Source organism: Pelodiscus sinensis, chromosome 4 (assembly GCF_052426305.1).
Source record: "Pelodiscus sinensis isolate ZL-2025 chromosome 4, ASM5242630v1, whole genome shotgun sequence".
NCBI classification, from domain to species: domain Eukaryota; kingdom Metazoa; phylum Chordata; order Testudines; family Trionychidae; genus Pelodiscus; species Pelodiscus sinensis.
In genome coordinates, this window is record NC_143055.1 from 76728684 (window position 1) to 76755796 (window position 27113).

The following is a 27113-nucleotide window of genomic DNA, read 5'->3' on the forward strand; positions in this document are numbered from 1 at the left end:
TTCCCTGACCAAAAAATGTCAGTAAAAATACACAAGTACCTTTTGTCTTCACTTTGCAAAGCTATTAGTCTAGTCATAACCATTGTTCATTTTAAATTACCTACCTGCAGGACAGAATCTCTGTTCTGGCCCATCATATATAGCTAAATTTTTGTTCACTGGGACAGTGTCATCCTTCAGAGTCAAATGAGGAGGCTGGTCATGTTCATGATTTGTCCCACTTAGAGCCACGGAGGACAGGAGATCAAAACTGATTTTTCCATCAGGCTTTGGGTATTCAATAGGAGTGCAATCTTTGGCTGGCTTTAGCTGATCAGAGTCTGCCCCTAAGGTAATTTTGAATGACACAATGTTAAAGTTGCCTAGTGTGCAAATATTTAGTTGAAATTAATTTACAGTTATCCAAATTAAACATTATAATTTAAAATTAGACACTGGAACTAAGACTCCCATTGTCTGCTAAATGTTCTGTAGAATTTTTAGCCACAAATGATTGTTAGCTGTGTCTCAGATATTTTCTCCAGTAGTGTAGTACCCCAATCCTTTCACTGAATTACACCATAGGTCACTAATTCCATAGACACACAAAACCACCACCTATAGATTCTTAATTTCTGTATTCTCCCTTTTAACATCTGACTTGAGTACGGTCCCAGTCTAACATTGTTTAATGCAAAACAAGAAGAGACCATAAGACAGATACAAAATGTACATTTGTAATTTCTGAAAGAAAACTACCTGGATGTTTTAATGTCCATGGTTCCATTCCTCTCAATATCCAATAAAATATACCAGTATAAATCATTCCTCCATAGATACCCAGTGCTCCATGGCAGGAAGGTCGAATATTCCTAACTGAATAGAGTTCTTTCCACACCCAGGATTTCTTCAAATTTTCTTCGTATTCAGGCACATCAAGCCCTAGTGGTAAATACATTATTTTGAAATGCTTATAACATGATTTCAGGGCAGATTAGGTCCTTGAAATAAGAATTTGTTTCAAGATGAGAAGCTATTAGTAATGAATTAAATAATTTGCAAAGCTTAAGTCAGTTTTTTTAAAACTAGATTTAGACACATTTATAATATACGGAATCTATATTACTAAATTGTGTATTGCCACTGAAGAAAATGAGAGCTTGTAACTAAAGCCAACTGTTCTCCTATAATGAGGATTCTTTTCTGAAATATAATTCTGTCTCAGACACTTTCTAGGAGTTTCTAGTATATTTATATGCAAGATCATCAAAATAGATATCCTTAAATTCCACTTTCTAATATTTATAAAACAAAGCAAGTGGTATTACAGACTCTTATTCAGAACAAGACACATAAGCCCTTAAATAAAATCCTTTCAAAAACTTTTGCCAGGTCATAGGATAAAAAGGACTTTAGAATGGAAAATTCAGAATACAGGCAGTCCCCGAGTTACGCGGATCCGACTTATGTTGGATCCGCAGTTACGAACAGGGCTTTTCTCGCCCCGGAGGACGGGAGCGGCGGGATGCCCAGATGCGCCACGGTCCGCCGCCCTCGTCCTCCAGGGCGAGAAAAGCTGCTCCCCGTCTCCCTGGTCTGCAGGGAGATGGGGAGCAAAGCCTTGGAGCACGCCCACAGCGGGACAGCCCAGGCGCGCTTGAGCTGTCCCCCTGCGGGCGTGCTCCAAGGCTTTGCTCCCCGTCTCCCGACCAGCAGACCAGGGAGATGGGAAGCAAAGCCTCGGAGCACGCCCGCAGTGGGACAGCCACGGCGCGCCTGGGCTGCCCCGCTGCGGGCGTGCTCCAAGGCTTTGCTCCCCGTCTCCCAGCAGACCAGGGAGACGGGGAGCAAAGCAGCGGGGCAGCCCAGGCGCACCATGGCTGTCCCACTGCGGGCGTGCTCCGAGGCTTTGCTCCCCATCTCCCTCGTCTGCTGGTCGGGAGACGGGGAGCAAAGCCTTAGAGCACGCCCGCAGTGGGACAGCCGCGGCGCGCCTGGGCTGCCCCACTGCGGGCGTGCTCCAAGGCTTTGCTCCCCGTCTCCCTGCAGACCAGGGAGACGGGGAGCAAAGCCGCGGTGCACGCCTGCAGCGGGACAGCCCAAGCGCGCCCGGGCTGTCCCGCTGCGGGCGTGCTCCGCGGCTTTGCTCCCCGTCTCCCTGGTCTGACTAGCAGACCAGAGAGATGGGGAGCAAAGCCTCGGAGCGCGCCAGCAGTGGGACAGCCGTGGCGCGCCTGGACTGTCCTGCTGCCCGCGTGCTCTGTGGCTTTGCTCCGTGCCTCCCAGGTCAGCAGACCAGGGAGACGGAGCAAAGCTGTCGAGGACTTGGGCGGTCCCGCCACCCCCGTCTCCCTGGTCTGCTGGGGGTGGGGGATGCAGCTATGCAGCTAGTGCCCCCCTCCCAGCAGACCAGGCTTTTCTTGCCTACCCCCGGGATAGAGCAGCTGGGGGCTGCCGGGTTGGTCCCGCAGCACCGCTCCGGACCAACCTGGCAGCACCCCAGCTGCTCTGCCCCAGGCGTCCTGATTCAGCCGCTGCTGGTCAGTTTCAGCAGCGGCTGAATCAGGACGCCTGGGGCAGAGCAGCTGGGGTGCTGCTGGGTTGCTCCAGTAGTGCCGAGGAGCCGTGCTACTGGAGCAACCCAGCAGCACCCCAGCTGCTCTGCCCCATGCGTCCCCAAGTCAGCCGCTGCTGAAACTGACCAGCGCTGACTACAGGAAGCCCGAGGCAGAGTTGCTCTGGGCTTCCTGGAATCAACCGCTGTTCAGTTTCAGCAGCAGCTGACTTGGAGACGCCTGGGTTTCTTAAGTTGAATCTGTAAGTCAGAACTGGCGTCCAGATTCAGCCGCGGTTGAAACTGATCAGTTTCAGCAGCGGCTGACGCCAGTTCCGACTTACATACAGATTCAACTTAAGAACAAACCTACAGTCCCTATCTTGTACGTAACCCGGGGACTGCCTGTACACAAGACTACTGAACTTCAGCACCTTGATGTTTAGATGGCAGATTTCTAGAGAGGCCTGTGATTTACAGGAGGTCAGACTAAATGATCTAAGTATTCTTTCTGGCTCTGAACACAAGTCTATGAATTCTCTGAGAAATGTTAAACTTCCAGTCACAGGCAGTTTATCAAAATTGTTTTGCCTTTGAAAATGCAAAATGACTGCACAGATGACAAGGAGGACAACACGTGAGGGGATGCCAGTGCTATAAATTCACTTCAGATTCTAATAAGGTATAAAGCTAACCAGAGTTAATTCACTAATTTATTATCCAAGTGTGACGGGGTGAGGTCACAGAAAAGAACTTGGGGGTGATTCCCAGGGTGCTGACAAGGCCACTGCCACCTTCCTCTCTGGGGCTTCTTACCATCCTGTCCTGCTGAGCTGTCTCCCCCAGCCAACACACAGAGCAGAGAATCATGGCCCCCCCTGAGAAGCAGTACATACACTAAATCTCTTCAGGTCCAAGGAGAGTGCTTCCTGGGATACCACTCCCCTAATGGGTTCAACCCCCCCTCTCCTCATGAACCCCATTTTAACAATGAAAGGGGGAATGTATACACTGATTGCTCCCTCAGGTAATAATTATTTACACTGGGCTTGATAGTAAGTAAAAGTGATTTTATTAAGTACAAGCAGTAGAATTGAAGTGGTTACAAGTGAGAAGAGGTAGAGCAAAGTATATTACAAATCAAAAGTAACAAAAAACACTTAGCTAATTCTAATGCTAAAATCTTCAGCACAAACTTATTACAAACTCACCCTAAAACTGTTTTTTCCAGATGCATCTTCAAACCAGGGTCATCTCCCTTCCCCTGGGGTCTCTAGTTCACCCTCCTCGGGTATGTCCAGACTCCTACCTTCCTATTCTTTTTAAATAATTTCCTTATTGCATGGGGAGACACCTGGCCGCTCCCTACCAACCACTAAGACTTAAGGAGAAAAGGCTATTTGCATATGATTGTCCAGACATTGAGGCCTCTCAGCAGCAGAATTACCTTGACAGATTTCCATTTGCACACTTAAAAATCAACCTATTCCCTACTCCACATGTCTAATTTTACACACAAGAATGATACAAACACCAAAATAAGATAAACAGAACCAGCGGCTTATGACATGAACATAGGTTACATGAAATAATTTGCTCAAAGCACCTTATGTCCGTAAGTCCATTTCATAAAGCATGGGGGAGGTGTCCGTCACACTGAGCACCAGGTTTTCCCAGTTTAAACTTATATCTTTGAATTATATATATATATATACACACACACACACACACACACACACACACACACACACAAACACTTACAAGCTGGGCAACCATGAGCACTGTGATTTGTATAACTCCATCCTTGACACCAGGTTTATTATACTATGCTAAATGTAATTTTAGTGTAGCAGTCCATTTTAAGTACAGTACAGCAAAGATAATTTAACTCCATGAGGGGACATTTCTCCCAATTACTAATGTTGTATGGCAATGAATTCTGAAATAATAAAATTTACAGAACCATCTGTACTAAAAGAGCAACTACTATACTGTGTACTGCTCTGCCACTGTTTAGGGCAAGATGGGCAAGAAGCTGATATAGCAGGCTAGATATAGTCCGCCAAGCCACCAGATCTGGCGCACAACTGCCTCACTGGAACCCTTAGTCAGAGAACAACTCATGCTTTAAAAAGCCAGCTGCTCTCCACTCTGGACCGCTGGAGAGGGAGGAGGGAGACGTCTCATGCTGTTTCCACACCACAGCAAAATATGTCAGCCCCCATTGGCCAATCTCTCAGTTTCCGGCCAATGGGAGCTAAGAAATTTTGCTGGGAGCAGGGCCAGTGTGGAAAGCCTTCTCTCTCGGTTCCCGTTTCCCCCCGCCCCCACTAGGCCTGGAACATTGCCACATGGAGCAGTGAGCAGCAGTCTGCGTCAGGTTTCTGCAGGTAAGCGTCTCCCAGACAGAGCCTGCCTCTGGCACCCCACACCTTCTCTCCCCTCTCACTCCCTGCCCCAGGCCACCACCCAAACCCTCTATGCCCCTTTTCCCCCTTCTCCCAGGTCACAACTCCCTCCCAGACCTTGCACCCTCTCCTAGGGCCCCTCCCCCAGGCCAAAATCCTGTTCTGCACCAATATCCCCTACTGTACCATGCACCCCTGCCCCAGATCACAGCTCCCTTCTTCATTCAAACTCCCTCTCCGATCCCTCACTCACTCCTGCACCCCAGTCCACTATTTCAAGTTCCCTTCTGCATCCAACATCCATTCCAGACTGCAACCTCCCTCCACAGAAGTGTGGCCCTTGACTACTTGTCAAAATCTTGGGAGTCACTCCCCATTAAAAATTATTGCCCACCCCTGACCTAGACGCACTGGAAAGAAGTACTGTAACCAACCAAATTAGGAAACACTATTTCCCTGTCCACCAACAGGTCTATTATACAAAAAGATCTCGATGGTCACATAAGAAAACAGTACACTAAAATAGTGTGCTTGTTAGTAGATAGTCTTGTTTTGCTGCTCTGTTAGGAAAAGCTGGAGAGTTCTGTTGCTAAAGACACCACGATAGTATCTCATACCATGTATATAAATACTAAATACTACACTTGTAGAACTCGTAGTTGTGGGGAAGCAGCTGTCATTAAAAAGTATAGGTTGCTTAAACAATGTAGATTGAATCACTGTGGCCAACTCCAGAAGGGCTCAGGATGTGGGTAGGTTACTGGTCTCTCTAGACATCTGCTGACTAGTAGGGATGTAAAAATTAATTTAAAAATGTAACCGTGTAACCAATAAAAATCACAGCAGTTGTGTGTGCTGCAGGCTTTGCAGTATAAAGCTTTAATAGTAAGTTTTATACTGCAGAGCCCACAGCAAAGCCTCCTTGGGAGCAGGGTCAGTAGGAGCTGCTGGCAGTCCCACTCTCAGGGAGGAGGCTTTGTTGCAGCAGCTCTTGGGGAGCCAATATGTAACCTGTAGTGGGGGGTCAGGCTTGCGAGACTGGAGCAAGAGCAGCCTCCTAATGTGGCAGCGGGGAGCTGCTCCAGCCCCTACCAGCTAACTGGAATCAGTAAGCCCTATCCATTAGGGTGAGACCTACCAGTTAGCCATTTACATCCCTACTGACTACTTCTGTCACAGTTTTTAAGAGAACAATTAATGCGCAAGCAATGTTTCACAGTATCCTCCCCTTTTGATGAACTATAAAGCAACCAGTACAGGGAAACACTAAGATGAAAAGTTCTACCGCGGGAGTTGGGGAAGAGGTTCTTACATACATTAGTATTATGGTTCATTAAAATAAAAAAACCTTTTAAAATCTCAATTTGCTGTTCACCACTAATACTATGAGGGTTTAGGTTTTATTTGCAATTCTCTCATCTGGGGCAATGAAAACAAACTAGTCTTATCTTTGTTCCTGTTTCAATCTTTCACTTTCTGGGTCTGCACCAAAGCAATAATCTATTGCAAACACTGCAGAGGAATTTACAAACCAACAGACACACTTTCTACAGATTTTTTAAGTGACGAAAACAAATCTGTTAAGGGTTGTAAACAATAATTGACATATACATTGTAAATTTAGGCTTAATCTTCCTGAATATTCCTTTAATGTTAAAACATTTATCATTCTCTGCTCCAGTCCAAGGACCAGGTCTAATCACAACAGCCACACAAAACATTCTGAGTCCATTCTATTTGTTTCTTGTATGTGTTATAATTTACTATAAGTATATCTATTTTCTCTTAAATCAATTTAGAAGAGATGGTTTATCTAACATTCAAATAGTTGTTTCAGCTGAACACACAAGCCAGCTACAAGTCTAAATAAGATGTTACCTTTTGTCTTTGATTGGAGGTTTTCATTAGTTAGGTGGCTGAAAACAGCTTCTGAAGCCAACATGCCACTTTTCATTGCTGTGTGTGTGCCTTTGATTTTAGGAACATTCATGAAACCAGGACTGCAACCAATTAATACTCCACCAGGAAAAGTGAGTTTGGGTATAGACTAAAGAGAAAAAAACAGTAACATTAAGATTTTTTTAAAATGAGCATGTATGATTGAAAACAAAATCTGCCACGAGACCAAGTCCTGAGCAAATAAAAGATAAAGGCCAGTACTGCAGAATGTAATAGCTTTTGTTTAATCAAGTGGAAGCTAGAGAAAGCAAATATGATCTGTTGTTACACTATTCCTCTCAAAACAATTGCTCTATTGCATAGACAATGATAAAGTCACTCAGCAAGTGCATCCTTCTATCTTCTGCTCTCTAGTACAAAATGACAAATATCTACTTTAATAAGAGCTCTCTTTAATCTGAAAGTTTGTCTCTTTTGCCAACTGAAATTGGTCCAGTAAAAGATATTCTCACCAACCTAGTCTCTGCTTTAATAAAAATCAAGCTTCCCTCCTACCACAGTAACCATATCCGTTCATCTCCCTGTTTAGTTCACAAGTGTGTGTTGTCTTAGTTGACAGATTGATTTTTCTGGCATTACTGAGTTGGGCACTAAATCCTATTTCCTCTAAGGAAAAAAAATTGTGCAGAGACCAATAATAGAATAATATCTAGGAATATCTCTCCCCCTTTCTTCTGAGATGTATAATATAATGAAGTAGTGTCACTTCTCAGAAGTTTGCCTGTGGAAAAGTAAACCTCTAATGTCATATTCCCAAAATAACTAATTATTCACAATATGTCACATGGAGGAAAATCCCCTTCCCCCACACGCACCCAAAAACCACACCAAGAAATCCCAGTAAGTATATTTAACCACATTTGGATTATCGTTGAATATTTCTTTTTTTCTTTCTAAGTTTGAATGCTTACAGAAGACAGTTACTAAAATTCACACATTACAACATTCTTCTCTATTTACAGGACAGTGGGGCTTGATGGACAGACATAACACAACAGTAGTTTTAAAGTCTTCATCTGAGAAAATGTCCAATTAATGTCCTTAAACACTGTTAGATAGCTAAATACAGGCAGTCCCCGAGTTACGCGGATCCGACTTATGTTGGATCCACAGTTACGAACGGGGTTTTTCTCGCCCCGGAGGATGGGAGCGGCGGGACGCCCAGAGACACCGTGGTCCCGCCGCCCGCGTCCTCTGGGGCGAGAAAAGCTGCTCCGCGTCTCCCTGGTCTGCTGCGGGGGGAGCACCCCCCAGCAGACCAGGGAGACGCTGAGCAAAGCCGCGGAGCACGCGGGCAGCGGGAAAGCCCAGACGCGCTGCGGCTGTCTTTGCTCCCCGTCTCCCTGGTCTGCTGTCTCCAGTAGACCAGGGAGACGGGGAGCAAAGCCTCGGAGGACGCCAGCAGTGGGACATCCGCGGCGCATCTGGGCTGTCCTGCTGCCCGCGTGCTCCGCGGCTTTGCTCCCCGTCTCCCTGGTCTGCTGGTCTCCAGCAGACCAGGGAGACCCAGAGCAAAGCCGCGGAGGACCCAGGTGGCGGGACCGCAGTGCGTCTCGGTCCGCCGCCCGCGTCTCCCTGGTCTGCTGGGGGGAGGGGGCGGGGGCGCAGCTAGTACTCCCCCTCCACCCACCCCCAAGCAGACCAGGCTTTTCTCCGGACGCCTGTGGTAGAGCAGCTGGGGTGCTACCGGTTGGTCCCGCAGCGCCGCTCTGGGCGCTACTGGACCAACCCGACAGCACCCCAGCTGCTCTGCCCCAGGCGTCCCCAAGTCAGCCGCTGCTGAAACTGACCAGAGCTGACTACAGGAAGCCCAAGGCAGAGTTGCTCTGCCCCGGGCTTCCTGGAATCAGCCGCTGATCAGTTTCAGAAGCAGCTGACTTGGGGACACCTGGGGTTCTTAAGTTGAATCTATATGTAAGTCGGAACTGGCGTCCAGATTCAGCCTGTTGAAACTGATCAGCGGCTGATTCCAGGAAGCCCAGGGCAGAGCAACTCTGCCTCAGGCTTCCTATAGTCAGCCGCTGGTCAGTTTCAGCAGCGGATGAATCTGGACGCCAGTTCCGACTTACATACAGATTCAACTTAAGAACAAACCTACAGTCCCTATCTTGTACGTAACCCGGGGACTGCCTGTACAGATTTCATGGGATTAAAAGCACTTGTTACATCCTCTGTGTTCATGAAACCTTTGGATGGAATACAAGGTAAATACTACAATAACTGTTTTATAACAGTCTGCTTGGCATAGTACCAGGGACAATAAAAGTGATTTCCTGGCTACTTTTTATTATATTTTTCCTATTCCATTGGTTTTAAATTTTGTAAAATTCCCGTATCTTCCTGCAACACTCCCTTATGGATATGGCAATCTTCTGAAACATTTTTGGGGGCCTTACTGCATTTAGTCTATCATTACAGGCCAGGGATTGTGTATAATTTCATGGAACTGATTGCCATGGAATGTTGTGAAGGCTGTAAGCATACCTAGGTCCAAAAAAAAAAAAAAAGAACTAGATAAGTTCATGGAGACCACAGACATTAATGGCTATTAGCCAAGATGGTTGGAGATACAACTCCATGCTCTAGGTTGGGGTGGAGAACCTCAGGCCTGGGGGCCAGATGCGGCCCTTGGCTTGCTTGGATTCAGCCTCTGAGGCTCACGGCTCTCCCCTAGCAATGGGGAGCTGACGCTGGTGCTCCAGCCCTCCTGCCACCCCACCATGGGGCTGAAGCACACAAAATGTACTTGGATGGGTCTCCCTAGGCTCCTGTGTGCCAGGTCAGTGACAGTTTATTTTGTATTATTATTAGCTTCTCACTTATGTGTGGCCTCCAACTGATTTTTCTGCGGGGCAGCGGCCCCCGACCCAAAAAAGGTTCCCCACCCCTGCTCTAGGTGTTGATAGTCCTATAACTGCCCAAAGCTGGGACTGGACAACCGGTGACCACTAGAAATTGCCCTGTCCAATACATTGCTTTTGAATATTCTGGCACTGGCCACAGTCAGAGACAGGATACAGAGCTAGATGGTCCGTTGTTCAGTCCAAGTATGGCCACTCTCACATTCTTATGTCCAGGATGAGAGCCTGAGCAGTGGAGATTGGGACTGGGTAGGTAAAGGTAATATGATTGGGATAAAGAGTGACGAACAGTAAGAGATGGAAAAACAGAAAAGTTGGGGTTCAGAGTGTAGACAGTGTATCTGTGCCCACTATTAAATGTTCCCCTTTAGTATATGAAGGAAATTCTTTTCTATAACTTAATCGATGAATTTAAATTCTCAAAGAAATGAAGGATTGTCAGGGCATGATCTCTTTTACCTCAAATAAATAATGTAACTATATTCAAAGGCAGATGGATATGGCCTTAAGTTTACCTCTAGCACACAAATTTGGAAATTGCCTGCGATGGGTAATTTTTTTTATTCTATATCTATGAGGCAACAAATTGAAACTAAGAGCTATAATTCTACTCAGATGAATATAATTCTTTACTCCATATGCTAACTGGTCAAAGACTTCTACTATAGATATGGTCAAGGCACCATATATTTTAGTATAATCATTCCAGACAATTACAATTTTTTTTCCTATGGGTTTTTTATTTCCTACTGATTCAATGAGACATTTGTAAAGCCAGCAAGCACACTTTTAAAAGCTATGCATCCTGAAAAAGTGAGCAATTAAAAATTAATGATCAACTAGCAGGCTTTAACATACAGAAAAGTAAACCCATTTAATGTAGATATAAAACAAATTACATACCATAAACCAAGCTTTGCACTAGGAACTATATAAAGTAAGTTACACATTATTCAAAACGGACAGGGGAGAGATGGGTACGAACGCAGGGTATACAAGTGAACTCATGAAAGCTCTGGAAAATCTCTATAGCAACTGCTTTATTCTCTCACATAAATTGGCAAAGGCCAAGGCAAAGAGGCACATATTGGCTACTTCCTCCTAGCAATAATACAATATTGACTATTCAACTCACTCTCTCTCTTTACATTTTGCGGTAACACAAGATATGTCCTATGATATGTTAGTTGAGCAGAGAGTATGTCACTTTCCTAAGCCTAGCAAATATTCCTAGAAATTGATCAATTTATTTGAGAATGGCCAATGAGAATTCCTGGTGCCAAAAGGCATAACTTTCTGTCCGGAAATTCCTTTTGGCCTTTCCAATCTTTTATTTCAACAGACACTGAGCATAACTAGTTCTTGTAACCAGGTCAACAGAGAATTCAGGGTAAATAGTCTAGTATTGTTCCAAAAAAGAAAAAGCCTACAAACAAAACTACCAAGTGTACCCTTACCTGGAAACCACCTTCATTCAAGGCTCTAGCACCATAGGCAATCCTTTTCCCACCCTCTAAAGTGGGCTCCACACTGGGATGATGCTTCCATCTCTGGAATTCTCTAAATGGACTTAAGTAGGGATTTTTGTAATCTAAGCCAATCTTTAATAAAATAATAAAATAAAACACGCCATTAGGTATATTAAAATGTGAACATTTCAACAAAAAGTTATTTTATACTCCTACTTTAAAGTGACATCAGCATTAAAATATGGTATGTTAAATCTATTTTCATGTTACAACAACTTCAGGATCTTTTAATTAAAATTCAAGATGCAAGAAGCAATCAAACTATATTAATGAATCATGATCTATTGCAGAGCTATTAACACAATGCTCAGCGCCAAGTCAGAAGACTTTGCTACAAGGTTGTCACAAAAGTATCTAACCAAGTTGTAACTAGCTCCCATAACTAAGCCATCCCCAGTAGAAATTAATAAGGGAGCAATGATATAAAGACAGAATGAAGAGACTTCACCAGTTGGCTGAATGCCCAGAAGTTCATATTTCACATTCAATCAAAATCGTGGACAAAGATGTGTCTTGCATATTTTTAGATGTGGTCAAGTTTCAGTTTTGATATATTCCTGACAGTAACAATTCCAGAAGCCTGATCCTTATGTTAAAAAACCCTGTTTCTGGATCCTGCAAGCTTCACTCTTGGAACAATTATTTTCAGGATTTGGGGCAACAGAAGAACATATCATGGGTGAGAGAAAGAGAGATCATTTTGGCCAAGGTTACTTACAGCATCTTGATTGCATCTCAGAGTTTACTCATTGCCAGTGGAAATGACAGCCTGTCATGCTTTAATAGCAGGCAACTACTTCATCAGATTTGCAAGAAGCTTTCACAACCAAGGTTAATGTACCAAGGGAAGTGACTCCAAAAAAGGTCGCAGAGCAGTTTTTAAACTAAGAGATGAGGGAAAGCCAACTGGTGCAGAGGAGCACATGGATTGGACAGAGATGTCTCTTACAGGAGAGTCTATTGATAGAGATTCTCTAGGTTTTAGTCAGGAGGAGAGGATGGAAGAGGATAAAATCAGACGAAAAACATTCACATAAAAAAGAATCTGACAAATCAGAAAAGGACAGACAAATAAACAGTAACAAGTTTTTGAAGTGCTTGTACACAAATGCTAGAAGTCTAAAGAATAAGATGGGTGAACTAGTCACAAAGTCACTCTTTGTATGGAACATGGGTGACCACATTGGGAGCTAATGTGCAGTTGCTATTCTGTGCTATTTCCTGATGTACAAAAGACCTTAAAAGCATTCATGTGCCAACTTTTCTAGTTGTGCCACCACTTACCATTAACTGAATCCCTCTATTCCTCCCATCAGTTACTGCATGGCCAAGACCCCTTAAGCAGTGGAGCTGGCAGAAGAACTGGGTATAGGGGAGAAGCTGTAACTAGAGGCAGAGCTGGTCCAAGAGAGGAGAGTGAATGAGAACAGAGCTGGAATGGGGGACAGAATTGAGATTGGGGTAGAACGGGACTGGAGGCAGTTCTGGCCTGGAAACAGAACTGGGCATGTGTGGCCAGACAGCCTGCCTCCATATTATCCATCTTATTTGCCTCTCTGAAGCACAGGGCAGAGAAGGAGCAATAATATCAGCATAGTCTATGCTGGCTCATCTGATCCTGAGAAGCTGAAACACAGATATGTGGATATAGAGCAGCTAAGTCAATAAGCTGGCCTCGAGGCTGCGGCTGGCACCTATGTTGATTCGAACACACAGTCCCAGGAAGAGGAATTTCCCACTGAGAAAACAATGTCCAGTACTTCAAAATTTAATCATCTCAAATCTCTCTTACAAGTGTAAATTAAGTTCACAACTCCCTTGTAAGAACTGGTCTCACAGCAGACAGACCAGCATCAATTGGCAATTAAGATAAGAAAGAGAAATACGTGACCCCATGATTATAAAAGATGGGCCCAGCACACACTCACTTTGAGTGTCATTCTACCCTCTACCTGCTGGTCGGGTTAGGTGTTTGACCTCCCGAGGTTCTATGGGGACGCCCACCTCGTATTTTCGTCTTTCCTAGGAATTGAGGGACCGGCCCTGGCCTGACATGCTGGAGTCGAGAGGCACAGAAGGGGGTAAAAATGGTACCTGGATGTGGTCCTCTGTCTTAAGTGTACACATAGCAAGAGTAAGCTGTTACTTGGTACCATTATTTCTATTTTTCTATCTTTATCTTCTTTGTAACCATTTTTTTAAGACCTATATTTTGCTAATAGTTAAGAAATAGAGCAATAGCCATTGTAACCATATGATTTATAAGCTTCCTCAATAAACCTGTAACTGTTTAAGCTTTAACCTGACTCCTTCAGTTGTAACAGAACCAAGCACAATTTAAAAGAACTTCAGCCGGTCAAAAGGGACAGATATAGGGAGCTTGGGCGTTTGGATCTGTGTCACTCCCAGGTGACAGGACCCACTGGGGCATCTTTCAGTCTTTCCTCAAGGCTGCCCGCTGCGAAGGAATTATGGAATTCTAGCAGCTGAAATCTGATGTAATAAGCTCTTCCTATATAACGGGGCGTCTGTTGGCCTGCTGGCCACCCTCTGCGATGGGACCCCGGTCCTAGCAGTAAAGGCACGGACGTTAAACCTTTTCTCGGAAACATACACACACACACTGCCCTGACCGTCGGCTGACAGCATGTAGGTGGAAAAGAAAAGGGGCTGAAAAGGTTTGGAGTGGAGCAGGTCTGAACACATGGTGTTCTCTTCCCATCCCAAGTGGAAAGGCCCAGGCCAACCCTCCCACAACCTTCCAAATGTTCCTCCACATTCCTGAGGGTGGTGTGTCGTACAGTTTGGGGCCACTGTCTTAATGAAAAGCCCTTGTTGCAACAGCCTGGTCCAGAGGTCATGAAGGTACAGGAGACAGTGGCAAACAAAGGGAAAATAGAGCTGTGCAGTGGAAAAGGCTGTTTACTACTTAAACAGGAGGGAATACATTTATCCGTGATCAGCATGGCAGTACAAGAACCAAATATTAACAAGCATTCTGAAAAAAAGCCGATAATAGTTTTTGTAAATGAGTACGTGAGTGCTAACATATGCAACTGGTTATGTAAACTCATTTACAATTCTACTCAACACTATCTTGCTCTTATTATAGATGACGCAAATAACAATATCTGTAATTATGGTTGCCTGGAACTTCCCATAATAAAAAACTCTTCCTTATGTAACCATCTGGGATAAAATTTCCAATGCTGGGTGCCTGCCGTAACTTGAATTTCTTTCAGAAACTTTTATATAAATGGTTTGCATTTTCAGAATGAAGTGAAGGAAAAATATAGAATTTTGCATATTCTTACAACTGTTTGTTGAGAAGTTCTAAAATTTCCTGCTTTAAAGCAAGAAATTAAAATTTTGTTCTAGTAGCAAAATTTTACTTACCACAAACCCAAGAGCTACCAATGGTTCACCTTCATTTAAATGATAAAGAAATGATCCTCCATATGTGTGTCTGTCCAAGGGCCAGCCAACAGTGTGTTCTACTCTTCCAGGTTTCCATTTCTTTTCATCAATAAGCCACAACTGAAATAGAGGCTACTTTATAATGCAAGTATAGGGAGACTATCGGTATAAAAACAAAACTCAACTAAAAATGATTGCAAACAGATTACTTTGAGTTCACTACTGTGGCATATGATATAGCTCATACAGCTGAGGATAATGTATGGCAGTACAAATACTTTCTGAACATATTTTCAAGTGGCAATTCCAATACCTTCCTTCCTTAAACACCTAACATCAGCAAATTCAACAAACAGCATAGTCCATATTTATATTTATACTTATACCATGGAAGATAAAATTTGTCACAGTTCCTGCATCCATCATTAATCACACAAGAGACTGCATTTTGCATCAATTATTTTAATAACTTCTGCATGAATGAATGGAAGAAAAGCATGTGCTTACACTGATTTTTTTTTAAAGAAAGCAAAACTTTTGGGTTACTTAGTGAAATTTCTGTTTAATAACATTTTTACTTAGGATTTCAAATAAGCTACTCTAAATCATCTCATTTGGAACCTCAAAGGCCAATTTTCTTCTATTATATTGCACTACTTAAAGTTCATATAATTTCAGAGATTTAAAAAATACAGAAGTCTAAAATTTTATTTTGCAAATATACATAGTTTGGAGTGAACACTGATGGTTACACTTTGAATATACTTTGTTTAAAACCAACAGTTACTTTCCAAGTGGAATATATCTGTATTCAAAAAAAATATTGTACAAATATTTTCCAAAATTAAAACCTGCAACACAGTGCCTTAACTAAGCATGCTGAATTAACACTGAAGACAATGTGTACCCAGCACACACTGTCTGCTGGGTATAGATCACAGAACATTTTCTGCCATCACTTCACTGTAATGGAACAGAGGACCAGGCTAGCTTATACCTTCAACATGTCACAGAATAGTCAAAAGATGGAAAGATTATTAGGGCTTGCAAACAGCTGTGCAATATTCGGAACCATTTTCCAACTTAGTGGTATCTTTGTTCTCCCTTACTCAGGGACACAGTCAGTGCTAGGCTAAAAGTGGATCTTAAAAAGAAATATTTTGTACACTTACAATCTGAAACTGAATATAAACTACATCAATTTAAAGAGTGAATTTAATTTGGAAACAAAATAAAATGGACAGTGAAATGACCTGCACAACCTCACAAGGAAAAGGGGGGTGTCAAACAAGACTACCCAGAGTTAGCAGGAGAAAAGCAAAAGTCAATGTCACATAGGAAGTTAAAGGAGACTAAAAAGGAAAAGTACCATAAACAATAACCCTGCATAGATGGATGTCAGAAACTAGGCCTTTACACTTTATTTTGTAATACCAAAATGTTTCAAAAGTTTAAAAACTTCAAGTTTTTGTCAAAATCTACCACTCACACTCCTTAAGTGTACAATCTAAAGCAGTTTATTATTTTTAGAAAGCAGTTCATACACACAATTGGAAACAGTCTAGTTTGCAGAAAGTCTAATACTCTAATTATTTAAGCTTACAAGTATTGTACTAAAGCTATGTACCTCTTTCAGTCCAATACCGTAACTTTGGGGTTGACATTTCTCCCTTAGATTGTATCTGTTGTACAGCTGTTTGGCAAGATGTCCATGACAACCCTCTGCAAAGAACGTGACTTTGGCATGTAGCTCCAAACCTCTTTCAAAGGTAGCCTGTAAAAGTAGAGAATCTGTAATCATCACAATTGTTTAGGGAACATGAAAGAGGGAAAGGGAGGCACTGTGCGGCACTGCCCCTTTGAAACGCTGTGGCGGCATTTCAAAGGAGCAGCGCCACATGGAGCCTGGGATCAGCTGTGTGGTGCTGCCCCTTTGAAATGCCGTAGCGGCGTTTCAAAGAGGCAGCGCTGCCCTATTGACTAATCAAATAGTCGATGCAAAAATGCATTGACTATTCAATTAGTGAATTACTCGATACTTAACATCCTTAGTTCAGGCCCTTTTACCAAGCATCAAGAGGCCAGAGTGGAAGCGAAGACCTCACCCAGATAACTGTGCCATGGATCCACAGAATTGCTGCAGTGTCCCCAGTTTTTAAACAGTCCCATTGGGAGGAACCACTTCATTATATCAGATCCCCAGAGGGTCTTGCTCTTCCCTCAGGACAGGCTATGCACCACCTCACCACCTCCTGAGACAACTTTTAAGGGCTTCAGCACTCCTGCTTCACATGGTGAGCTTTGCTCAGCAAGTCCAATCAAGAGAGACTCCTGGTTAGAGACCTGTATGCTTTTCAGGGACAAATGTGGCTTATCAAGTATTTGCAGTAACACGCAATCAGCGATTTCAAAATTGTGGATTTTGGTAGTCAGCTGGTACATAGCACTGGAAGTCCTTCAGTTAGCACAGAAAAATAAAGGGTCAAATGGTTTATACTTGTCAGCCAAGACAATGCATCAAAATGATAGCGGGAGTGGGAAGATGAGAGCTAGTTGTAGAAGTTTTAAGGACTCTGTACGTTTAGTGTTCTGAGGACTTGTCAGTTAAAAAAAATTGAAAATAAAAAAGAGTTTAAGAACAGCCATCAGCTCAGGAGACTGCTGCAATTACAAATGTGAAACATTTACGTGACATAAAATATTAAATAAGTGTGTTTGTGTGTGTATGATTTAGATCTTACCATTCCTAATGTACTGCTGCTGCATCTGCAGCTTGACACTAGGGATGTGAAAGTGTAATGTTGTACACAGTTAACCAATGAACCTGGGCTCATCGGTTAACCTTCACGGTTACAGGCAGGCTCCTGGTATGTGCAAGGAGCAAGCTTAAAAGCCAGTTCTCCGCATGCACCAGCTCCCAGGGTGTTGCCTGTATCAGAGGCAGCAGCATGGGGGGAGGAGAGAGGGGAAGGGACAGGCAGGAGCTGGAATGCATAGGGAGTCTGTTTTTAAGCAAGCTTCCTGCCCCTTCCCCCTTTTTTTTGGTGATTTAAATCAATCCATCCTGGGTGAAAGCATCCATGCTCCTTCCAGAAATCAACTCTTGATTCCTCTATCTCAGTCTATTCTTCTTGAGCTGAGGTTTCTGCTTAGCTTTCCTGCTGAGAGGCAGGGAAATTCTTTTCCTTCAAGGTCATTTCATTTGAGCATCCAGGTCCCAGTAACTGGAATTTTCAATGATCTGGGTTAGCCTTAGCCAATTCTCTTTAATAACCCATTCAGTACATTCAGCTAAGTAACACTCACCCACACCCCTATAGCTCTTCAGCTTCCTGTAAATGCAAACATAATTTTTCCCCATCATGCCCTGGGTTGCCATGCAAAGTATGAAGATATTGAGGCACACATAGGATTAATGAAAAAAAATCCCATTTTGTCATAGCAGGTCATTCTGCTGCTATCCTTCCACTGCATGACATTTTGTCCATTGTTTAGATAGGATAGGATTCAGTATGAATCTTGACATCTTCTTAGCACATGTGAAATGTACCTCAGGTGGCACATGACCAGGATTCATCACTGAAGTTGGTGTGCTGGATAGATCATTAGCCTCCCTGGCCCAAGCCAGGAACTGACAGGGAGTGTGACATGAATACTTATCTATGCCCAGTAATATCATCTGAGATGCATCTTGTGATTGCCAACTATAATAAAGTGTCTGCAGTTCATATATGGGATTTAGATATGAACTCAGTCCTAGTGTATAGATAAGTCAAAAGAGATGAAATATCCAAACCTAGTATGCTAAAATATTCAGAACAATGGTCAACTCTGTTCATTTGTTACACCAAATAACTAAAATATACAATGAGATCTCACTAGGACTGGATACTAGGGAAAAAAAAAAAAAAAAAAAGAAGAAGAAGATCCGGTGCTAGGTAAATTTGGATATGTTGAATACAAAACTATATTTGTTATTTTAGTAGTAACGGTCTTTGTTACCATAAGAGTTGTATTAATATGGGCATGTCTAAACTACATCCCTCTTTCAAAAGAGGGATGTAAATTAGACAGATCGAAATTGCAAATGAAGGCAGGATTTGAATTTCCCATGCTTCATTTGCATAATGGCGGCTGCTCATTCTTTCAAAAAGGGCCTTTTTGAAAGTGAAACCACCAAAGTGGCAGCAGGGGATGCGGGAGAGGGATCTTGGGTTGATCGGGCAGAAGTGGGACAAGCAGCTGTTGCTGCTGCTAGGTCCGGTGGTAAAAGCAGAGCGGCAGCGGGGGACGTGGGAGAGGGATCTTGGGTTGATTGGGCAGAAGCGGGACAAGCAGCTATTGCTGCTGCTAGGTCCCTTGGTAAAAGCAGAGCGGCAGCGGGGGACGCGGGAGAGGGATCTTGGGTTGATTGGGCAGAAGCGGGACAAGCAACTGTTGCTGCTGCTAGGTCCCTTGGTAAAAGCAGAGCGGCAGCGGGGGACGCAGGAGAGGGCTCTTGGGTTGATCGGGCAGAAGCGGGACAAGCAGCTGTTGTTGCTGTTAGGTCTGGTGATAAAAGCAGAGCAGCAGCGGGATCTTGGGTTGATCGGGCAGAAGCGGGACAAGCAGCTGTTGCTGCTGCTAGGTCCCTTGGTAAAGGCAGCATGTGTGTGTGTGGGGGGGGGGAGGAGTACTATCAGTGAGTGGAACATACTCACTGTGAGGATCGGAACAAATCCCCATACACACTGTGAGGACACGTGGCTCCTGTGTGTGACTTTAAGTTTAAGAATTCAATATAATATCAAAATTCCCCATGGATCGTTGGTTAAAAGAAGGAACTTTAAAGAGAAAAGTGAGTACTTCAAACTCCAATATTTTTACTGAAACCAGCAAGGAAAATACTGAGGCAGCTCAAGTTAATTATGACAAATTTCAGCTGACTAATAAGAAACGCAGGTATTGTGAGGACTATTTGGCATTTGGATTCACAAGCAATGGAAATGAAGATGCTCCAAGTGCCCAGTGTGTAGTGTGCAACAAAATATTATCTAATAGTTGTTTAGTACCTGCTAAATTGCGAAGACATTTTGAAACAAATCATCCAGAATACAAAGATAAAGACATTCGTTTTTTTAAGCAAAAGCTTGAATCGCTTGAAAAAAGTAAACTCTTCATGTCAAAAATTGCCAAATCTGATAATGAAAATGCAACAGAGGCATCTTACAAAGTAAGCTATCGTATATCGCTTGCCGGAGAAGCACACACTATTGGGGAATCACTCATAAAACCATGTGCAAAAGATATTGTAATGTGTATGTTGGATCAGGAGTCTAGTAAAAAAGTTGAGGCTGTGCCACTATCAAACAATACTGTCACACGTCGTATTCACGAACTTGCTGCTGACATCGAGAAGGAGCTTATTTTTCAGCTGCATTTATGTGATGCATATGCATTACAATTAGACGAGTCCACTGACGTTGCAGGTCTTGCAGTTCTGCTTGTATTTGTCCGTTATGATTTTAATAGTTCTATTGAAGAAGACTTACTTTTATATGAATTTTTGCAAACCAATACAACTGGTGAGAATATATTCAATTGTATCAATAACTTTATGAAAACACATCAAATAAGCTGGGAAATATGTGTTGATGTGTGCAGTGATGGTGCCAAAGCAATGGTAGGAACAGTGGCTGGCGCTGTAACACGAATAAAAAATGTAGCACCAAACTGCACCAGCAGTCACTGCATTCTCCACAGACACGCTCTGGTAGTTAAGAATATTTCTCCCTCTCTTAAAAATGTGTTGGACGAAGCAGTACAGATTATTAATTATATAAAAACTCGACCATTACAATCAAGACTGTTCAAAATTATGTGTGAAGATATGGGTAGTCAGCACACAGCCCTGCTTCTACATACAGAAGTCAGGTGGCTATCACGAGGAAAAGTGCTGGTTAGATTATCTGAATTGCGTCATGAGCTCTCCGCAAATCTGATGGATCACAAATTCCAACTGTCTGATCATTTAACAGACTTTTTGTGGTTATCGAGAGTTGCGTATCTTGCAGACATCTTTACAAAACTAAATGAAGTAAATCTGTCACTGCAAGGAAAGAATGTAAATATTTTTAATGCGAAAGACAAAATTTTGTCATTGTCACGGAAGCTACAGTTTTGGATCTCATCTGTAGGACGAAATGATTTGGATTGCTTACCAACTCTAAATGATTTCCTTGAAGAAAATGGATACAAACTTGATGAAGATATTCGCAGCGACATTGCAGATCATCTCCGCGATTTATACACGAACATCATTAAGTATTTTCCAAACATCAATGACAACAATAACTGGATTCGAAATCCATTAAGTTTAACAGAAAAGCCAGTCAGTTTTTCTACACAAGATTATGAAAACCTAATTGAAATCGCTTCAGATGGCCAATTAATACAAAAATTTAAAGAAGTTTCTCTGATTACATTTGAGTGACTTATGTCAAAGTCAAGAATATTCATCTTTATCAAGACGCGCAATTCGTCAGTTGTTACCCTTTGCCAGTACATACTTGTGCGAAACTGGGTTCTCGAACTATGCAGCAATGAAAACGAAATACAGAAATCGACTGAATGCTGCACCAGATATGCGAATCCAACTTTCTAGTATTAAACCAAATATAAAAAGAATTTGCCAAGAAAAGAAGAGAAACCACTCTTCACATTGAAAACTATGAATATAATTAATATTACTTGATAGTTTTATTTTTTGTACATATTTAATATGATTTTTGTTGAATATAAATGAATGGTGTTATATTCAATATGTTGAATTTAAATGAATGGTGATGTCATGACCGTATTTAGCTATTTAGCATCTTATTACTACCAATTGTGGTGTACTGGGTGTGTGTGTGTGTGTGTTTGTTTTTTTTTGCTTGACAAACTTAATCCCTGGCTAGGGGGTTCCTTGAAATTTTTCTGAGTTTGAAAGGGTTCCGTGGTCAAAAAAAATTGGGAAACACTGGTTTAGAGGGAAAACTGCCTCCAGTCCTTAGGTTCCCCACCCCTGAACTACAGAATTGTACCTTTGCCTATTAAAAAGATAAAGTACTCACTTTAGGTGCTCCATCCTTTTGAATGCCTACATCATTAGTCGCAATCCCTTTCACACTGCCATCTTCATGAAAAAGAACCTTTGGACATATTCAAACAATTATTTTAATGACTTGTCATATTAACTCCATTTCTAAAATTATTTTCCAATGCAGAGAACATGGAGGTTAAAAAACGCAAGCCTTTTAACTAAGGGCTCAATCTTGAAAACAACGGGTTTAATCATGTTAATTAAATGCTTTGCTGGACTGGAGATAGAGTATTCTAGAATTCGCAGAAGTGAGCCCTAATATTTCAAGCATTTCTGTGTAAGATGGGCTTGTCTCACCCACATAAATAGTTATGTTATTACCTCAGCTGCTGCATAGCCTGGATACACCTCAACACCCAAAGCTTCTGCTTGCTCACCCAGCCAATTCACAAAGTGCCCCAGGCGCACAATATAATTCCCATGATTAGTCATTGGAAGGCCTGGGCAAAAGGGAGAAGTAGACCACAATCTATTCAGGTTTATGAATTAAAGAATATATCTATCTATCTATCTATATACACACACATATAGGAGATGTACGTGCTTAAAATGTAATACTTTAAAAACACACACGTCTGATTCAATACAATATATTAGTATCACTTTGCTATGGTAGTTGTGGGAATTTTAATATGTACAACCTACCTACTTTTATGGACCTCATCACTATAGTTTATTACATTGTGCACAAGGCTGCTAAAAAGCAGCTTTTGATAATTATATTTAACCTTAGGCCTATTTTTTCAATAAGTCTTCTAGCTTTTCCACAACCTATACCTGGAAGAATTGGCACTGGAATTCTGGAATTCTTTGTTAAAATCCCAAATCTGTCTTCAGTTACAGGAGTCTGAAGTGGAGCCTAAATAATAAGAAAAATCATAATTGTAAGCAATTTTTGTTGTCAGTCAAGGAACTAATTCAAAATAAAGTGTAGTATGAGACTGAGCTACAATGGTGTTGTGAGAAGAACAGTGCAATAGGCAGAACAATATTCAGGTAAAAAGTTAACACAATTAACACTTCAGTTATTGGAACTGGCGTAGTGATTTTTTTTCCAAACAGTTCCTTTCTTACCCAACAGCTTTTTATACAACAAAGGAAACAACTGTACAGTGAAAAAAATGTATTTATCAATCATCTACATTATTTAGAAATATATAAAGGTATAGCATAGAACTTGATAGAGAGTTTTGATTCAAGGTAGAGATAAATCATAATTCAGCATTCATACCCCTCGCTCCTTCCAGTCCGGTAAGAGTTCTTCCAAAGCATGTGGCTCAAGACAAGCACCAGAAAGTGTATGTGCACCAATCTGAGCAGCCTTTTCCACCAGGCAAACCCGAATTTCTTTGCCATGCTCACTGGCCAACTGTTTGAGTCGAATAGCTGCAGAAAGACCTGCAGGACCTGCTCCAACTATGACAACATCTGCTTCTTCTGCAAATCTTTCCATGTTCACCCCTTTAACAGAGCAAAGTAGGATTTACCAAAACGTGTCCAACAATACATCTCTCTCCCTCTCTTTCTGAAGTTTATCGTTTTGCTGTGTCACATCAATCGTCAAGTATCAAAATACTATCACCTTGGACTAAGGTGGGGCTAATATTCAATAGACGTGAACGCTGAATATACATGAACAACATTTTAATTGTGCTTTTGCCTAACACTTGGAACATAAAACCTCTGCTAATAAAGAGAACACAGAAAGAACTTTAGATTTTATCTCCAGTGCTTGTGCCATCCTAGAATGCTAAAAAGAAGGGCCCAGCTCTAAATTTACACCTCAGATATAACTGATACAGCTCAGAAAGAAAGAGGGGAGAGAAGTGCCACTGAGCAACCTTGATGGTCCTCCTTCTTTCTTAATGATGGAAAAGGTGGTCCACAAGCACTGTTCTGGCCAGAGGAATTGCTGGGACATAAAGATGACCCAGTCACACATCCCTTTTTTTAAGGAGCTACTGAGATTAGTAAATTTATAAATTAAAATAGTATAAATAGCTTATTTGCCCTACTTCATCATGATCAACGCATAATTCTATGAGACCCCATTGCAAAAACTAGAAAATACATATCCTGACTGCAATAAAGTAATAAGGTAAGGGTTAACTTTTTACTATGTATACCTATAGTCAGGCCTGCCGACGGGGAAGTGGGTGGGAACTGCCCTATGACCCAGTGATATAAAAGGACTACTATGGCAGCGGCTGGAGCACCGGATCCTTTAAATTGCTGCCGAACCCGTTTCTGGGTAGCACTGAGGGCTGCCTAACTCCAGCCCTATCCCTTCCATGCAAGAACCCACCTCCCACATTACCCAGGGGCCTAGTGAGGCTGTGGGCCCTTCAGTCTATAGATACAAGATGTAGTTATAGAGATGTTAGCATGTAATCATTTACACAATTAACAGATAACCCCGGGCTTATCAATTAATCCTAACAACCACACTCCTCTGTATCAGCGGAGTTGAGGGGGGGGAGGAAGAAAGCAGGTGAGAGCTGGTACTTAAAGCTATCTCCCCACGACCACTGGCTCCCGTCTCCCCTGTGTGTAAACATGTAACCACTAAAAATTCCAGTGGTTTCATGTTTGCAGAAATACTCATTAGTTAACATCCCTAGTAGTTACATATTTGCATCCTGAAGTCTCATACTTTCTTTAGTTTAATTAGGAGCAAATTTTTCCATTTACCTTCCCATCGTTTGTCTTTGTTTCGAGAATGAATAGTATAGTGTGTAGTGATGCGAGGCACAGAGGAAGTAGAAGCCCATCTTGCAATACACAATGGCAGTAGACAGTCTTTCTTTACCAACTTTAACACATGCGAACAATGATGTGCTGTAAAAAAAGGATAACTATGTTAGCTGAATCATTTAACTATTAACACAGCTAGCAGTTAACAGTAAGGGCTTGCATCTACATTTTGTTTTAAATCTGGAGATTACTTAATAGAGAAAAATCCTGAATAAATTAATAAACCACGCCTCTACTCTGTTTCAGGATTAAAGGAAGTTGATTGCAGGAGGCATCATTCCACCTTACACATGATATATTTTATACCATCACATTCCCATGCTCAAGAAATAGTAGTAGAAAAACAGTGCTCTCTACATGGAAAAAAACCATAACAGTTGTTAACATTACTTTAAGGCTATGTCTACATTGTGCTTTTGTCTGTCACGGGTGTGGAAAAAACCCACATACCCCCAGCTGATGAAAGTTTTACTGAAAAAAGTACAAGTGTGTACAGCGCTTTGTCTGTGGGAGATGCTCTCCAGCTGACAAAGCTACCATTACTCAGTAGGTGTGGTTTGTTTTGCTGGTAAGAAATATCTCTCCTGCCAACAATGAGAGGCTACACAAGAGACCTTACTGTTATGCTTCTGTTAGGTACACAATGTAGACATAGCCTTAGTTTCAGCTGTTGTATTTGGGATATTTACCCTTCTAGCACCCAGCATATTTATTTTCTGTTTTGCTAGTTTTCTCCTATTTTCTAGTTCCCTTTACTCCTTGCACAGTTAGCCTTGTACCGGTTCTTAGAAATTTTAAAGAAAAGCAAGTAAGGGGGGGGGAGGGGGAGAGAGAGAGAGAGAGAGAGAGAGAGAGAAAACTTCTATGGCTGCTGTATATTGGAGAGTTGGGGGATCAGGAAGATTACTTTAATATTAAAATTGAGTCTAGGATAATATTTTAGAGGGTCCACCATCATAATACATAGGCATCAAAATTAGGATTTATTCTTGTACCTAGTACTCCATAATATACCTCGTTTTTGCCACCCTTCATTTTGGTAACTAAAGTTGAATTTTTAAATGCTTAAAATATACAGATGTGACCAGTTCTGCTTTAGCTGAGACACTAAAACATAATTCAGGAAAAGAATAAATTTGAAACACAAGTTAAAATAATAGAAAAATAGCCATCAAATTTCAGTGTCAACTAGCCTATCATGTAAGGACAAACAGTAATAGTTGCTTGGTCCTTAAAAGAAAGCTGAACTAGGCTAGAGCTCACGATAATCTTAACTCTGAAAAACTAGTCTAAGTACAGGGAAGGGCTATGCAACTTTCCCTATGTTGCTCAACCAACTCAAAGTACAACTAATCCCTGGCTAGTCGTCTTCTTGGCCTTTTTTACCAGAACTTTCAACTGTCTTTGTTTAGTTCTGTGAGACAAGAACCTTAGTCACTCAGAAAAAGCTAGGATTGTTTCTATTTTTACTACTACTACAATTAATAGGGAGATTGGCACATTCACTAATCTTTGAAACCAGATTTTTTATTCAATATAATCTATATCTAATCTATATATTTTTACTTGAAGTTATTATCTGTACCACAAAATTATGACTTCACAAACCCAGAATACATTATATAGCAGCAGAATTTTTCCCACGTTTTCATTTACCAGAGTCATGAACAACACTGCAAGCATAATCACATACACAGATCACGATGCAGACCATGTCAAAATGAAGAAGTCTAAATTATACCTTTTATCAGTTTTCAAAGTGAATCTATTTCCTTGTGTGTTCTTTTTATCCAAATGCTTTGGTTTCCCCCCCATCTTTCTGATTAAAACAAACAGTCTTCACAGACCCCACAATCTGTCCTAACAAAAATAAGTCCTAAGAAAAATGGTATACACATACAAGAGAACACATTGTAAAGAAACATTTTAATTTCAAACTTTAAAAGACCTATAGTAAACATCAATGTACAAACAAAAGATGATTACTAAAATGTAATACACCTTCACTGTGCATGTAAATTTGTTTCATATTGCACCTCAACATACATTAGTGAACATTAGATGGGCACCTAGTCCTTGGTAGTGGGCCTAAACCAGGCTTTGGAAAAATATGTCCTGCGGGCCGAATGTGGCCCGTGGAGGCAGCAGGGAACCCCAGACAGGCTCCCTTGCTTGCCCTGCCACCACGCACGCCATGTAGAAATGTGGCTGCAGGGCTCCATTTCTGTTTTAAAACTTTGGGGGGGGGGGGGGGGGAGAGAGATGTTCAGGAGCCGCCCTGCCCGCAGCACAATCCCATTGGCGGTTTTTTGTCCAGAAACCAGCCAATGGGAGCTGCTTGTTGGAATAACAGGTAGCCAACAACCACCACACCCTGTGATCTTGGCTCAGTTATTCAATGAAGCACATGGCCAGACAAGCAGGCAGGCTGAATTGCTGGGAAATGTTTTAAGCTCTGCAAGCAGGCAGGCAAGTCTCCTGGCAACAGCCTGCTTCTGGCACCCCAGCCTTTTCCTGCCCCAACCCTCT

The 27113-nt window shown here is 42.1% G+C and overlaps 1 protein-coding gene across 1 annotated transcript in view; it reads right to left on the reverse strand.

Annotated features, from left to right (window-relative positions):
• The window catches only part of ETFDH (electron transfer flavoprotein dehydrogenase), a 32969-nt gene that overhangs the window by 1767 nt on the left and 4089 nt on the right, over nt 1–27113 (reverse strand). The window contains exons 2-12 of the mRNA XM_006121868.5: nt 24522–24668; nt 23062–23291; nt 22608–22689; nt 22152–22270; nt 21802–21879; nt 16335–16481; nt 14687–14827; nt 11219–11362; nt 6820–6988; nt 739–921; nt 105–326 (exon numbers count right to left, since the gene is read on the reverse strand). Coding sequence (XP_006121930.2) covers nt 105–326; nt 739–921; nt 6820–6988; nt 11219–11362; nt 14687–14827; nt 16335–16481; nt 21802–21879; nt 22152–22270; nt 22608–22689; nt 23062–23291; nt 24522–24668 — 1662 coding nt within the window. The remainder of the gene's footprint in view (nt 1–104; nt 327–738; nt 922–6819; nt 6989–11218; nt 11363–14686; nt 14828–16334; nt 16482–21801; nt 21880–22151; nt 22271–22607; nt 22690–23061; nt 23292–24521; nt 24669–27113) is intronic.